Consider the following 15,652-nt stretch of genomic DNA (forward strand, 5'->3'; position numbering starts at 1 on the left):
TCTGCTCATTCTCAGCCCCCAGGACCTGTGTTCCCTGACACCCGAGCATTGGGTTTCCATGGCTGAGGATCAGCCTCTTATCACCAGGGCTGCAGGAAATTGGGGCTGATGGGAGGCCCTGGGAGCCAGGATGGGGTTCGATGCCTCCAGACTGGCTGCTGCTGGGATAGACACAGAGCCCAGGTCCCTTCAGGGGCACCCATCCTATGGGCAGGGTGAAACAAATGGGGGGGCATTTGGGATAGACCCTGGGGATTGCTCCTCACCTCCTTGCATCACCACATAGGGCCCGGGGTGAACACATGCAATAGGGTAGTGGGAAAACAGGAGCCAGAGAGGCAGGGAGCCCTCCTCATCCTCATCCTCCTCTTCCACAGGCTGCTATGGCAGAAGAAGGCAAGAGGGAAGTTTGCAGGGAGCCTCCAAGAGAAGGAACCCCAATGGCCTGTCCCCAGGAGCCCCTCCACCAGGATCCTCCTGCTTCTCCTCCCTCCCAGCCCATGCAGAGGCACAGCAGAGCCGTCTGCTCCCCATTAAACCAACAAACAGGGGCTCTGCCTCCAGGTGCCCGCAACATTCCTGAGGAGCCAGCAGGAGCCTTGGGGAAAACATCATCCCAAATGCAGCTGCTTGGATGGGGGCTCCCCATGGGAAGAGGGGTTCTCACAGCAGGTCCCATTGGGATCGAGGGATCCCCTCCATAGGGAGCAGAGCATCCCCTCCATAGGGAGCAGGGGCACAGGGAGCGCTGCTCCGGCTCCGGGCTGAGCCATGCGGCAGGGGAGGGGGGGTCAGCGCCTGGGGAAGCCCCGTGCCCCACTGAAGGTCTTGGATCCTCTTCCCCCTTGTGCCTGGGAGCCAGGTGGGATCCATTAAACCCCATCCTGGGGACGAGGTGGGTCCCATGTGTGCCCAGCGGCAGGGTCAGGACCCTGCTTCCTCTGCCCCGAGCAGTGTCCTGGCAGCAGTGGGGCTGGAGGAAAGGGCAGGAGCAGGGAAGGATGGAGGCACAGACAGGGATGCTGTTGGGAAGGAAGGAGGGGGGCAAAGGGCAGCTCCTGGTGCGGGTCAGGTCCTGCTCCTGCCCCAGAAATGGGGATGGGAGGAAAGCCCATTGCTTCTTATCTCCTGCCTTCTTGCATCACCACACAGGTCCTGGGGTGAACACATGCAATAGGGTAGTGGGAAACGTGAGCTGGCATGGCAGGGAGCCCTCCTCCTCCTCCTCTTCCTCCTCTTCTACAGGCTGCTATGGCAGAAGGGAGGAAAAACTCAAGGAAGGATGGAGGCACAGACAGAGAAGGAGCTGCTGGTGCAGGTCACATCCTGCTCATGGGGAACTGTGTGCTGGGTGTAATGGGGTAATAACACTGGGATGGATCCATATTAGCCAAATCAACAGCTTTAGACCCAAATGTGATGGTCACTCAAGCTGCTAACTTTTGGCCTGTGTGAGCATCTCTGTGCTCCAAGAACTTCAGTCCCAATGAAACTACCACAAAGGGCCCCCCCAACAGCACAGGCTGCCCCAAGACCCCAGCACCCAGAAACCTGGGTCCCTCCCAAGTGCCCAGCACATCCCTGGCTCCCTCTGCCACATGGGTTCCATCTCCAGCTCCTCACTCCAGCCTATGGGGCAATGCAGAGCCCAGCCGGGCTGAGGAACCCCCATCAGGGATGCTCTGAAGAAGCAGCATCATGAAAGATCATCACAAATCACCACTTTTCCCCCAGAATGGCCCATTCTGCCCATGGAATGTGGTGCTCAGACCCTATTATCCTTTTTCCCTTCACTCCACCCCCCAAAACACCCCATTTCCCCTAAATTACCTGGATTTGATGACTTTCCTATAGGCTTCACACCCTGTGATCTCATTTCTCTGGATGATCCCCCTTGGAGCATCCTCTCATCCTTAGACCACGGGATCAGATGCAAATGCCTCTAGGAGGCAACAGCCCCTTTTGCCCCTCTCCATGCAGGAAAGGCTGATCCTGCCTGTTTCTCCCTTCCCAACTACTCTGGGTACAGAGGTTTAATGGGAAAATGCTGTGGGCTGTTTGGGAAGCAGGAGGAAAACATCTTTTACTCCAGCTTGGCAGAGGTCGCCTCCACTTATTGCACTGAGCTTCCCCCCCTGCTGCTCAGAAGGCTTTGAACCTGCTCAGATCCCATTAATGGGATTAAGCAGCAGCTGGGAAAAGGGAGGGTTAACATCAGAGGATGCCTGCTGGTGTTTAGGGCCTGATTCTGTGGGATGCTCAGCTCCCCATCACCTGCGACAGCCCCAGGGTTCATGCCATGGAGCTGCCCTTGTTGGACACCCAATGCAGGGAGAAAACCCAGTGTGGGGAGGCTCAAGCAGGGCTGTATCTGTGGGTATCACTGCACACTGCTCCTGTCTCCCCTATGGGCTCCCTTGCAGCCAGATGCAGCCCACATCCCCACTGCAGGGAGGGGACCATGCTCCCAAGAGCCTTAACCCTGTTACCAGGCTCGGGATATCCACCAAACCATGGGAATTCTGCCTGCTCCCCTTGGCAAAGCAGCCCCAGCTCCTGCTGTTTCCCTTGCTCCAGTTAACGTGCTCAAAGCAATCCATGAGCTCCAACAGCTCCAGCCATCACCTGCCTGGAATAGCAGTGATCCATAGGGAAAACCAGCAAGGATGGACACTTGCTTCCATAGGCACATCCATTATCGCAGCCCATGGTGTGCAAACCTGCCCCATCCCTTCCCCTCTGCCCTGCTCCTCCTGGGGCCTGCAGACCTAAATCAGGGTCTGTCACTTGAAGAGGCAACGAAAGGAGGTGCCAAAGCCTTTGCACCCCATCCCTGGCTTCCACTGCAGCAGCCATAAGGGAAGGAGAGAGCAGATGAGCCATGGAGCAACCCAAGACACCTCCTGTGTGTGCTGCCCCTGCTCCTCAGCAGGGCTAAGACCAAACGGTGCTCATCAGCTCAGCTGTTTTGGGGTGAATGAGGCTTTTTGAGGGCTGAAATTGCTTAAAAGGTCAATGGCAAGGATTTTGTTTCCTATCAAGGGACCTTTGAGAGAGGTCAAAGCTGTTTCTGGTTCTCCTTATCAGCAATGGCTGAGCAAAGAGGAAACCTTTGGCCTTCTAGGTCGGGTAGGGGAGGTCATGGTGGGGACACAGCACCAGGCACCGGAGATGAGGTGCTGATGGCAAAAGGTGGGAAGAAACCCAGGAGACGGGAATTGTGCCCTATCTCCAGACCTACAGCAAGGCCATGGAGGTGAAGGCTGCCCCATGGTCCCATCTCCTGCAGAGCTAAAGGCAGTGGGACATGATGGTTTGGGGTTTACCACTGCCCAAAGTGGATTTGGCCACTGCAACAATGGGGTCAGCCCCACTGGTGGCCACTCAGCTCTCTGGATCTGCTGCATGTCCCTCCCAGCACTGCTGGGTTTGGCTCATGCTGTTGACATGGATGAGGACCTCATGTTGGGTTTGGGTGCTGGGACCCATCCAGGCTCTGCAGAAACACAGTAGTGGCTGGGCACAAAATACATCCATTCCTCCTTCCATCCTTCCCTCCATCCTTCCATCCATCCTTCCGTCTGTCTGTCCATCCATCCCTCTCTCCATCCCTCCATCTTTCCATCCCTCCATCCCTCCATCCATCCATCCCAGACTATAACACCATGGTGCCCATCCAACCAGTGCATTCTGATCTCCCCTTTCCCAGCTCCTTCCCTCTCCCTGCACGAGCTGGTCCTCACCTTAAACCAGCCTACCCAGTCAGGCTGGATTTGCTTCCCAGTGAAGTGATGGGAAGGAAGAACCTTTGACAGCCCATCTGGTTTTCACACAACCCCCCTGCGCTCTCGGTGTTGTCACCTTTCATTGATGCTGACAGGAGCAGGGATCACACAAGAACCCCTGGGCAAGGACAAGGTAAGGAGGGGAAACAACACCAAAAGACAGCCAAAGCATCACCAAGCCACCAATAAACCACCCAAGGAAGAGCTGAGAGGGGTGGATTGCAACCCTTAACACCAGTGTCAATGCCACGTGCCTCAGTTTCCCCATCCGAAAGGGAAGGACTTTGACCCCTGCCATTGTCTCCTTGATGGGACCAGGAGGGGAGGAACGCACCCAGCACCAAACACAGCCTGAAACACCTGTGAGCTCCTGTACCACGGCCACTTGGATGGATGGTGGTTGGTTGGATGGATGGATGGAAATTTAATGGATGGATGGATGGACAAACGGATGGATGGACAGAGGGATGGGTGGATGCGTGAATGTGGTACAAGAACACCAGCAGTGAGAACACGCAGGTCTCCTCCCTGCAGAGCCCCAGGGACGGCTCCTTCCCCCCTCTCCAGCCACCAAAAAATCCCAATTACTTTCAGGTGTCGGCCAGTTCATAACATTGATTCTTTCCTTAAGGAAAGAGGAGCTTTCAATGGGAAAAGGCTAAACACAAACCAGAAGGCAGCGGGTTCCTGCACACTGGCTCCACTGCTCTTTAGGGGCACGCTTGGAGACACTTGGCTTTACTGTTTTCCCCTTGTTTCACTCTTCCCACTTCCATAAAACAACATTCCCTCATTTCCCACTTTTCCTGCTTCCATAACAAAATATTCCCTAATTTTTAAGGGCCGCTACACATTTATCCCAATGAGCACAAGGTGATGCCATCCCTCCGGCTCACGGAGCTCCTTCCATCACTGTCTGCTATGGATTCTCCATTGAAAACTTGCTTTCCCTGCTATAAATTTCCCACTTACTTTTTAAGGGAACAAAGTGTTTTCTGGTGCTGTTTTCTCGGCTCTCTGTCAGGAATGATTACTCCCAGATTTATTGGGGTTTGCAAAGGAGGCAGCGGAACCTGGGATCTCCGGAGCTCACCAGGATAATGATGCAGGCAGCACTTGTCAAGCCTCACATCTGATTTATGGAGCAAGACTTCATCTGTCCCAGTGTGTATAATTTACTGGGATCTGGAAGTGGCTCATTAGGGAATGAGGTGAATAAATCCATCAGTCCCTTGGGGAGGGGAAGAGCTTTGTTCAGCTCCTTGTGCTGCTCCCAGATCCCAATGGAGGGGCTTGGGGTTTTCCTCAATGGAGCAGGGCCCTCACTGGGGTAATACAGGATGGCCAAGTCCCAGTTGGAGGCACAAAAGGAGCCCCAAGGAGGGGGGTATCCCAGGGCACGATGCAGGTCCTGCTCCCCCATGATGGCTGGGAGGGAACTGGGGGTGCCGAGACCCCAGCATGGCACAGGGACCTGCTTCCCTGATCCCAAACAAGCAGGGAAAGCTGGAGCCAAACGTGTTTGCTTTTACAAGCTCCTTCCTGGAAAGGCTTAGGTCTATTCCTGATCCTTCGCTGCAGGCAGGAGATGGGGTTAACCCCCTGCCCAGCACCCCAAGAACATTCCCCACATCCCCTTCACTGCAGACAGGAGATGGGCTTAACCCCCTGCCCAGCACCCCAAGAACATTCCCCACATCCCCTCCTTTTCTCCTTTTCTCCCCCATTTTCACCATTTTCCAGCCATTTTCCATACAAAGCCCAAACTCAGCCCAGGATCACAGGGAATAAACCCCCAAGGGCAGCAGACCCATACATCCCACAGGCAGCATTAACGTGCACCAACTTACTCCGGTTTACACCCATTTATCCAGCTGCTCTGTTAATTCAGGGGCCGGATCCTGCTCCTGGCTCTGTGCATATGAAATCCAAAGGGAATCCATTTATTCCGTGCTGTTAGATTTATGCCACGTAACGGCATTGCTCTAAAAGGAAATCCAATTGACTTGGGTCCTACAGCTTCCTGGCAGAGCAGATCAGGAATTCCCTTTAATCCCTTGATGTATTCCTCATTTTGCAATTGCTATCAGATTGTTAGGAGTCAAAGACCCGTTCGGCTCCCAGCTCCATGTATTTTAGTGGGATTCATGCCATAAACACACATCTCCCCAAAATCCCAGCCTCTGCCACTTCCAGGCTTCATTTCATCCCTTTTTATGTATGTATATATATATATACACATACATATATATTATATATATATATTTGGAGCAGATGGAAGGAAAAACAAGCCTGAACTTGGCATCCTGAAGTACTTTCCAAAGCAGCCTGAAAATCCCACACATGGATTTAGCACAAATCCTATCGGCTGCTCGGAACAGCATCAGAATCACTGGGAGAAAGGATCCATCCCTCCATCCCCTCTGTTTCCCATTGGAAAAAGCCCTTTATAAAGACTAAATGAAGCGATGGGAGAAATCCATCCCATGTTCCCAACTGCAAGGACGGGGCCGGATCCTTGTTTAAAGCAGCCTGAGGGAATTCAGCTGATTTATTCCTTACAAACGCTTGGGGGATTTATTCAACGGCTGCAAAATAATATGAGGTTTTATGTTGGGTTGAATCCAGCCCAAATCACTTGGATTTATTGGGAATTTTCCTTCCCTTCATCTCACTCCATGAAATGCAAAGGAAAACAAAGCAACGGGCTCAGCTTTAATCCCACACTGTGTGTTCGCGGGTTTGCTTTCCTCACTTGGTCTCGCTACCAGTGCTTTACAACACGCTCCGACAGGGAATGCTGCTCTGGAAAACAGCACCCGGAGCACAACGGGCTCAATAACGCTCAAAACAACCCCCCAAAAACCTGGAATTCCAACAGATTCACTCTTTTCCCCAGGAAAATCCCCCTCACGTCAGCCCTTTTAGAGCCGATTGTCCCCCCTCGCTACATCCGCAGGGCTCTAACGCAGTCAGCAGCTCGGGATGTACACGCAATCCCATTGGAATATCATTGTATAGCCATTGAGGTCTTTTATGCCATTCCCACTCCCTCCCGATGCAATGGAGACACAAAGCGACATGGTTTTTGTGTCCACGTGGTAGAAAGAGGCAGGAATGCAGGAACACACTGTGTTTGTGTGCAGGATCACCATGTACGACTGCATGGGCTTGATTTGTCAGTGGATCTGGCTGGGTGGCTGTAAATGCACATATCAATATGGTTGTGCATATAAATGTGTATATAAATATGTCTATAAATGTGTATGTGCATGTAAATGCTCATGTGCATATAAATGTGTATGTGCATATAATGTGTGTGTGTATATAGGGTTGGAACTGGATGATCTTAAGGCCCTTTCCAACCCTAACTATTCTATGTGCATACAAATGTGTGTCTATATGTAAAGATGCACGTATATATAAAAGGATGAGTGTGTATATATATAAATATGCATGTCTATAGATGTAAATATACGTGTGTCTATAAACACATGTGCAAACACATGAAGCACCCGTGTGCCTTTTATGCATCTTTATGACACTGGGGGAGCGTTTGTGGCTGTGATTTGTGAGGCTGTTTTCTGCCTCCTTAAAGAACAAACCTGACCCCATTGGGGCTCTGGTTGTGATCAGCAAAGGAGGTTTCCCCACAGGGATCAATGCAGTCATTTTCCCTGCCATCGATGTGCACATTCCTAAGCGAGATCAAACCGTAGCTGGGATGGAGCTTTACAGTGAATCAGATGTTAGGAATGGGAGGATTGTCTGGGATGTTGGGAAGGAGACAAGGATGTGCAGATGGGAAAGGGATTGAGCCCGGAGAGCTCTGCAGCAATACAAAGCAACTGTAAGCGAGGGCACAGATTCCCTTTGCTGCTGAGATCAGTGTCCCTGTGGGATGCAGGGATGTGCCTGAGATAAACTGGACCATGCTGGCACCCAACCAGGGTGTAGACCAGTCAGGGATGGGTCTCCCCTTGGGCTCAGAAGGTCCTCACCATGGGAGGCAGGACCTGGAGGAGGGGACACAAGCAGGAGAGCAGACACTGGGGGTCCTCATCTCCCCTATTTGACCTTGTCCTTGAAGAAGAGGAAGCCCATTCCCATTCCCATGCATTAGGTGTTGCTCCTGGCCCCACCAGCATTCCCAAGGCTCTAGATACCTGCAAAGCCTGTGCAGGGATGTCCATACAAACCACAGAGCTACACAAACCCTCCTGCTGAGCTCTCATGATCCCAAGGGAAGAGAAGCAGCTCTGGGATCATTGGAGGTGGTTGGAAAATCCAATGGGATGCAAAGAGGGTGAGGGAGCAGTTCCTCTTTCCAGCAAGGAAGAGGGAAACCAAAGAGAGATGAGTGCCCACAGAGCATCCCATTGGAGTCCTCCCACTGCATTTGGTGGCAGGTTCAGGATTCCCCCTGAATCCCTGTCCTCATCCCTGCTCCAACCGGGACCAACTGGCAGCTCCACATGGAGCCCCCCCCCCAAGGGCTCCCAAACCCCATTCCCACCTTCCCAAGCTCTCTTCCACCTGCCCGGGAGGGTCCTAGGGATGGCTCCGGCCTGGAAAAGCAGCACATTCCAAACCCGTCCCCCTCGGCTATTAAAACCCCTTAATGGCAGCAGTAAAGCAGGAGACGGACATGGAAACCTTACCAGGAATCCTGCTCTTTGATGATGTGGAATGACCTGCTGCAAGCCACAGGACTCCCAGCCCCTGTTAGCCACAATTAACAGCACACAGCCAGCTGTGAACAGGGAACAGGCTCCAGCTGCTGCCCAGGGAAGGTGTCGGGAATGCTGCGGGATGCAGAGGGAACCATTCATCCCAAGGATGGGCGAGGAGGGGGCACCGCAAGCTCAGAGCCCCACATCCCAGAGCCAGCCCCTCCATAAGTCTGATCCCAGGAGCGCATCCCAACTGCTATTCCTCTTGCCAACACCTTTTCCTAGACCAGGAGCTGGAAAATCCAGCTGGGATTTACACCCCACAAGCTTAATGCTCCTGCAAGAACCGGGGCTTTCACTGCAACCACATCACAACTGCAGCCAAGACATCGGGATTAGGTTATACATTCCCCATAAGCTCTTTGGAACAAGCCTGTCTTGTGATTCCAGGTTTGCTCCATGCCTGGAGTACCAAAACACGGCCAAAACAAGCAGTATCCCACTGCAAAACGGGTTTAATGGTCAGGGTTATCCCGTTGTTCTGCTGTTCATCACCTGCCTGCAAGCTGCTGGCTCCTTCTCCGCCTCTTCCTCAGAGCTCCCCCCTGCAGCCCTGAAGGCTGTTTCCCTCTAGGAATAGGAGGGATGCCCAGGAATGGGTTGGAAGTTAAAAGCCACAATGGGGAAAACAACAACCGGAGGTGGAAACCGGCACCGCACAGCCCAGGTAACAACAGCGCCTTGCTCCAAGCCTGTTCAATCCCACCAAGCCTTGGAATTCCCAAACCTGCCGCATTTGGCACACGAACACCCCCAAAGCTGTGCATCCATCGGGAGAATGCCCATTCCAGGAGCAGCCAAAGCAGCTCTGGGGTCGATGGATGCGGAGGAGCAAAGAAGGAGGCTAAAGAGGGAAGAAAGATCCAGGCAGCTCCGATCCCTTCATCCCATCTCCAGTCCCCACTGCAAAAGGGAATGTGGGGACCCAGCAGCAGGAATACAGAGGGAGCAGGATAGGAGCTCCGTGGTGCTGAGAGCAACCAGAACCCAACCAACAGAGCCCAGCCCTGGCTCCGAAGGATCCCAGATCCCATGTCCCAAGGTAATGGTCATTCCTGAACTGACCTGCCCAGGCCTCAACGGGGCCTTGGCAGGAGGAAGAGGCTACAAATGGGGTCGGGAAAACTTGGGAAGGGGAAAATCCCAGAGGGTGACTGAAACATGGGAGCTGCTCTCGGGACTGGGATTTGGGCTGCTCGGAGCCGCTGGGATCAGGCTCTCAGTGAAGGAAAGGCCTTGGGCATTTCCTGTAGCTGGGAGACACTGGGAGCGCTGGGAAGGGAGGAGGGGGCTCCCCCCACAGCCCCTCTATGGGGGCTCGGACCCCCCAGAGGAAGGAGCTGGGGGCAACTGGGGGGTGGGATTTGGGATTCGGACGCACGTGACTGGTGGGGAAGCGGGTTTGGGGGGGTGTGCATGGGGGGGGGCTCAACGATCCCTCCCTTCCCATCACCGCCCCCCCCCCCCCCTTCCTCCTCCTCCTCCTCCTCCCAGGGCCCCCGCACAAAACCCGTTCCCCTCCTGCCGCCCCCCCCCGGTCCCTCCAACCTGCGCCATGGAGGCACCGACGGGTCCGGCCTTCCCCCCCCCTCGCCGGGCAGGGCCCCCCCCGGGGCTGCCCCGGGCTCCCTTCCCCTTCGGTCCCGTCCGGCGGCCGCCGCCGCTCGGCCCCCGCCCGTCCCGGTGCCCGCAGGACCCCCGGTACCGGGGGGTCTCCAGCACGGGCCCCCTCTCCATGGCCGTCAATGGGAAGCCGCTTTACCCGGCCGGGGCTGCAGGTACCGGGGCGAGCGGCGGGGGGAGGGGGGGGGGATGCACGGGGGGACCCCGGGGCCACCGACCTCTTCCTCGGCCCCTTCTGCTTCTCTTCCCCCCCCTCTATGCCCCTATCCAGGCCCCGCAGCCCTGAGCCCTTCCTGTCGCGATGCGGCCCCGTCGAGCCGCGGATGGCAGCCCCCGACAGCAGCGGCAGGGCCGCGATGGGGGCTCCGGGACCGTCCCCACCGAGCAGGGCCCAGGGGGGGAAAGAGGCTGTGGGGGAGACCCCGGTCCCGAGGCCGGGACCCTCGGGGGAGGCTGGGAAGGACTCGAGGCTCCGGCTCCCGATCCCGGTGGGATGAGGCTCTCCCCGGGGCTCTCCCGTTGTTCCCAACGGCCGAACAGCGCCCGCTGCTCCTTCGCATTCCCGTCCGGCCGGGCCCGTCGGGGGTCCCCGGTCCACGGCTCCTTCACCCCCCGTTAAGGGAACACCACAGCAGCCGTGCGGTGGTAACGGGAACGGGGCCCAGCAAAGCCCCCTTGAAACCACCCCGGGGGTACCGGGAGCACCGGGGCCGGTGCCTTCGGCCGCACTTACCTGCTCCCGATGGGGATGCTGCTGGGTCCAGGGGGGACCTGTCGCTGGTTACTGCCGTGTCCTGGGAGCCTTTTCATGCCCATCCCGTCACCAGTGATCCCTTTGAGGTCTCCTCTCCCCCAGGAACGGGACAGCTGTTTTCCAGCTGCGAGATCCCCACAGCTGCTGAATCTTTTGGGGTGGAAATAGCCTTATTCCACATTATATTCCCTTTCCCCATCCTCTTTGTCCCCCTGCGCCGCTGTGTTTATTTAGCTACGCGCCCGCATCCTGCTCCCTTCCTGCCTTCTCCTTCTTTTGGGCCACTTATTTGTCTCCAATGCTCAGGAATTGCCTTGGAAAACAGGGAGAATCCCAAACCCGAAGCCTCGTGCAGCCGGATTAGCTTGATTTCGGTCCCGTTTTGCCAGGTTTTAGTCCTATTTGGGGGTTTTCCCTTCATTCGGCTCCTTTGGGACTTGGGCTGTATCCCCAGAGCCCTCGGCCCAGCCCTACACAGCACAAAGCGGGCAGGAAACAGGGATCTGGCCTCATCCCTTCGCCGTCACCCACTACCGGGCACTGGGCAGGTCGGTACCGACGGGATGTGGAGCAATTCCCACTGCCAGAATTCCCCCAAAGAACCATTCCCACTAATCCGAAGCAGCTGGGGCTGGTCTCTCGCTGCTTCCGGAACCCCCAAATCGCCTTCATTAGGAAACAGCCAAAAATCAAAACCAAAAGTCCGGAAAAGGCCTCAGCAGGGGCTGGAGCCCTGGGTGGGTCCATAGGGATGGGGACCCCATTCCCTGCTCCATTAGGATGCGGTGGTCAAGGATCCATCCCAAAGGAGCCGATTTCCCCCCTCCCTGGCCCCAGCCCCTGCCGTGGGCCCGATCCTGCCCCTCGAAGGAGCCAGAGGGTCTCCCCATGCCCAAGTCTGGTGCTGGGGGGTGAGACCAGGGTGACCCCAGTATTGTCACCTTGTCCCCTTTCCGGGTGACCCCCTCAGTGCTGGGGGACCCCAAATCATCCCCCCCCATCTCCTAAGTCCCCCCCCACTGGTTCCTCTCCCTGGGGCCCAGCATTGGCTGTGGTACCCGTGTGCATCCCTATGGCCCCACATGGGGACCTCTTCCTATGTGCCAGGGATTTATCCCCTTGAAGCCACTTCATTGGTCACCCCTGAGCTGCAGCAGCAGTGAGGGGCAGGAGGGACCCCCCAGATCTGCTCCAGCTCTGCGGGGGGGGCTCGGGAGGGGTTATTCCTTTCCTGATGCTTTCCCAAGTTTCAGCTGTAGGGAAATGCCAGAGCAGGAGCTGCTCCATGGGATAGAGCCCAGGGATGGGGAGGTCTGGATCTGTCCCAGCATCAGCATCAGTGCTGGAATGGAGCAGGGTGGGAAGGGCTGAGTAAAGGACCCTGTGCTCCCATCCTCTGCCCGCCCCCCCCATTCACCCAGAGCTTAAGAGCAGCATCCAAGAGGGTCCCACATCAGATCCCCCCTCACCCCCTTACCTGCCCACAGCTCCCCCCATGAGCAGGGATTGTGCCTGTCCTGAGCCCCTGGGACCACATCCCATGGGTGATAGGGACCATAGAGGGGCAGGAGGGGAGGGCTGGGGCTGCCTTGGCTCCATCACCACCATTGACCTCCCTCCTGTGCCCGTCCCTGCAGGCAGCGAGAAGGGATGCAGGGCTGGGTACCAGGCGATGCCCGCGCCCTGCCCGGGGGAGCTGGGGTGCGCTATGGGACCCCCCCTGGGCAGCCTGCACCGGGTGCCCCCCCTCCCCGAGCCCATGGGCAAGGGCAAGAAGCGCCGGAACCGAACCACGTTCAGCGCATTCCAACTGGAGGAGCTGGAGAAGGTTTTCCAGAGGACACATTATCCCGATGTCTGTGCCCGGGAGCAGCTGGCGCTGCAGACGGAGCTGACCGAAGCCAGGGTGCAGGTACCTGTGTGTGTCCATAGGGATGGGAGCGGATGTGGTCCCAGGAGGATGATGCTGGATCCCAGCTCATCCAAGCTCCCTCCATGTCCCCTCTCTGCAGCACCTGAAGGATGGGAATGTGGGACCCCCGCCCCCCATGCCCTAATGTGATCCCAGCCTGTGCATCCCTCAATCCCAGCCCCTTTCCCACCTCAGCCCCAGGGATGGAGCCGCTCAGCACATCCCGGGATGTGGGGCAGGATGAGGACCTCCCTCCCCACCCGGCACCAAACCAGTGAGCTCCATCCAGAGGCATCTCCATGTGGTTTGAGGCTCCCAGTGGGAAGAGGCAGCTGGAGGGGGCACCCGGCAGGGAGGAAGGGGAAGGCAGATGGGACATGGGGTGAGCAGGGAGCACCCATTGGGTGCTGCAGACAAGGCACCCGGCACGGACTCCGAGCCCTGGTTTGGGATGGATTTAGATGCAATTACCTGGAACCATGAGAGTGCTGCGGCAAACATCCCGGTCCTGCATCCCAGCCTGCATCCCGGTCCTGCATCCCAGTCCTGTATCCCAGTCCTGCATCCCAGTCCTGCATCCCAGTCCTGTATCCCAGTGCTGCATCCCAGTCCTGCATCCCAGTGCTGCATCCCAGTCCTGCATCCCAGTCCTGCATCCCAGTCCTGCATCCCAGTCCTGTATCCCAGCCTGCATCCCAATCCTGCATCCCAATCCTTATCCCAGTCCTGTATCCCAATCCTGTATCCCAGTCCTGTATCCCAGTCCTGTATCCCAGTCCTGTATCCCAGTCCTGTATCCAGCGCCAGTTCCCAGCCCCATCCAGCAGCACAGGGGGACACACATGCAGATCACAGTGACCACACAGGACCCCAAGAGCTTCATCCTGTATCTAAACCTGGGTAACGAGGGCCCAGGAAGACAAATAAGAGAGAAGCATCATCCATGGAGCAGGAACACTTGTTTTCCAAGAGGGATAAAAGCCATTATCCACATATTATATGGATATAGCCATATCTTATATGGCCACATCCATATAGCAGACATATACAGCTATATGGCTGGTGAGCTCAAGCAGGGCTGTGCGAAGGGCAGCTCCCCCCATTCACCTCCAATGCACTGGGATACTGGGATATGGGCTCTTTTCCAGCCGGGAAGATGAGCACGGAGCTCATCAGCCTCCTCCATCCCCAGGTCTGGTTCCAGAACCGAAGAGCCAAGTGGCGCAAACGGGAACGTTATGGGAAACCCCAGGAGGTGAGAGCTCTTCCTGCCTCCCCTCACCCATCCCAGGCAGGGATCCCGGAGTTTGCCCCTTCTCTCCATGTGCTTCCATCCAATGCCTGGTCCCAGATGGAAAAGGAGGGGGACGGAAGCAGCATCACATCATGGCACGTTAGGGATAATGCTGCTTTACATCCCCCTCCATTTCCCATGGAACACACCGTTTGGGGCAGGTTTTGGGGTGTCCCCCCCTCCCCAAACCCCTTTAGCTCTCCCACACCCACCCAGCAACACTTCCTGCCCTTTTCCTGCTAAATTCCCTTTTCCCCCTCCTTCCAACCACAAAAATCCTTTAAATCTCCTCTCCAGGCACTTCCCGATGCTGAAATCCCTGCATGGGGAAGGGAGGGAAGATTCCAACCGGGATTCGACCCCTTTGGGGCAATCCTGGCAGAGCAAAGGCATCCCTCACAGATCCCTGCGGATGCAGGGGATCCAATGGGTGCGGATGGGGATGGGGAAACGGGGTCGTCCCCCCCCCTCATTTGGGCTTCTCTCCCTTGGTCTCTTCCAGCTCCAGACCAGCCCCTGGTCCAGCTCCGGCCCCAGGACCCCCCCAGGGCTCCTGCCCCCCGAGAGCATCCCAGCCCCAGGCCTGTCCCCATATCCCAATGGGAACATCAGCGGCTTCATGGGCATCCCTGCCCCTCCCGGCCCCCATCCCGGCATCAACAGCCTCTACCCCCTGCCCCGGCTGCCCCCCCCGGCCCTGGGCACCCCCCCCTTCCAGCCCGCACCCCAACACGGCTACAAGGCCCCCCCAGTGGTGCCGCTGAGGGGGAAGAGCAAAGAGGCCACTGGGAGCCTGTTGAACTGGGCTACATGATCCCATGGGATCCATGGATCGGCTGCCCCCCCCCCCCCAGCACCAGGGTTTGGTTGGGGTCACCCTTACCGGATGCATCCTGATCTCCATGAGCTTTCCTGCATCGCAGCGCGCTGTTGGATACCCCTGGGTGATGATGGGGGGATGAAGGTCACCCCCAAACCCAATAGGGCTGCAGCTGGAGCTTGGGACCCTAAAAGTGGCTCCCAAGAGCCCTGAGCCCCCCCTCAAGCACCTTCAGACCATGGCACTTGATGGAAATACTAGGGGGTAGCACTGGGTTGGTTTGGGGGTAGCCCCCCATTGCCCAGCCCATGTGGCCACTGCATCCTCCCCAGTGCAACCAGCACCTGGGCTCTTCACATCCCAGTCCATCCATAGTGGGAAGACCCCAACCCACGATGCTGGGGCTCAGGGGGGTATTGAGTCCTCAAAGCTCCCCCCCCCCCCCCAAGCCATCGGCTGCCCCTTATGCTCCCCTTGGAATGGGATGAGCTCTGGGACAAGGGACATCCCCCCGGAGCGGTCCCCAGCCCAGGGATGGGCCATAAACCAGGATGGGGTGAGATGAAGCCCCCGACACCCGGATCAATGAGGTGAGATGGGGCACAACGGGGGTGCTGGGGGCACCATGGACCCCCCCCCCCCCGGGGAGGCACCAACCCCACAGGGCAGCCCCAGCTGGGTTAAAGGGGGAGCCCCAAATGCTCCAAGAGTCAGCACAGGCACAGTGGGTG

General features: G+C 57.0%; 2 protein-coding genes across 4 annotated transcripts in view; one reads left to right on the plus strand and one right to left on the minus strand.

The window, feature by feature from the left end:
* SLC6A17 (solute carrier family 6 member 17) overlaps positions 1–11,402 on the minus strand; it is a 43,475-nt gene extending 32,073 nt beyond the window's left edge. The window contains exon 1 of one of the 3 annotated variants that reach the window (XM_034069691.1): positions 10,875–11,402. The gene's annotated coding sequence lies outside the window, so the exon portion shown is untranslated. Of the gene's footprint in view, positions 1–5,635; positions 5,753–10,874 lie in introns of those variants that run through there. The other 2 variants (XM_031042888.2, XM_031042886.2) reach the window with 2 other exon arrangements.
* On the plus strand, positions 10,074–15,652 carry ALX3 (ALX homeobox 3). Its single transcript, XM_034069885.1, has 4 exons — positions 10,074–10,296; positions 12,533–12,807; positions 14,000–14,062; positions 14,604–15,652. Exons 1-4 carry the CDS (start codon positions 10,074–10,076, stop codon positions 14,913–14,915), a joined length of 873 nt encoding a protein of 290 aa, XP_033925776.1. The 3' UTR covers positions 14,916–15,652.

Source organism: Melopsittacus undulatus, chromosome 16, assembly GCF_012275295.1.
Source record: "Melopsittacus undulatus isolate bMelUnd1 chromosome 16, bMelUnd1.mat.Z, whole genome shotgun sequence".
NCBI classification, from domain to species: domain Eukaryota; kingdom Metazoa; phylum Chordata; class Aves; order Psittaciformes; family Psittaculidae; genus Melopsittacus; species Melopsittacus undulatus.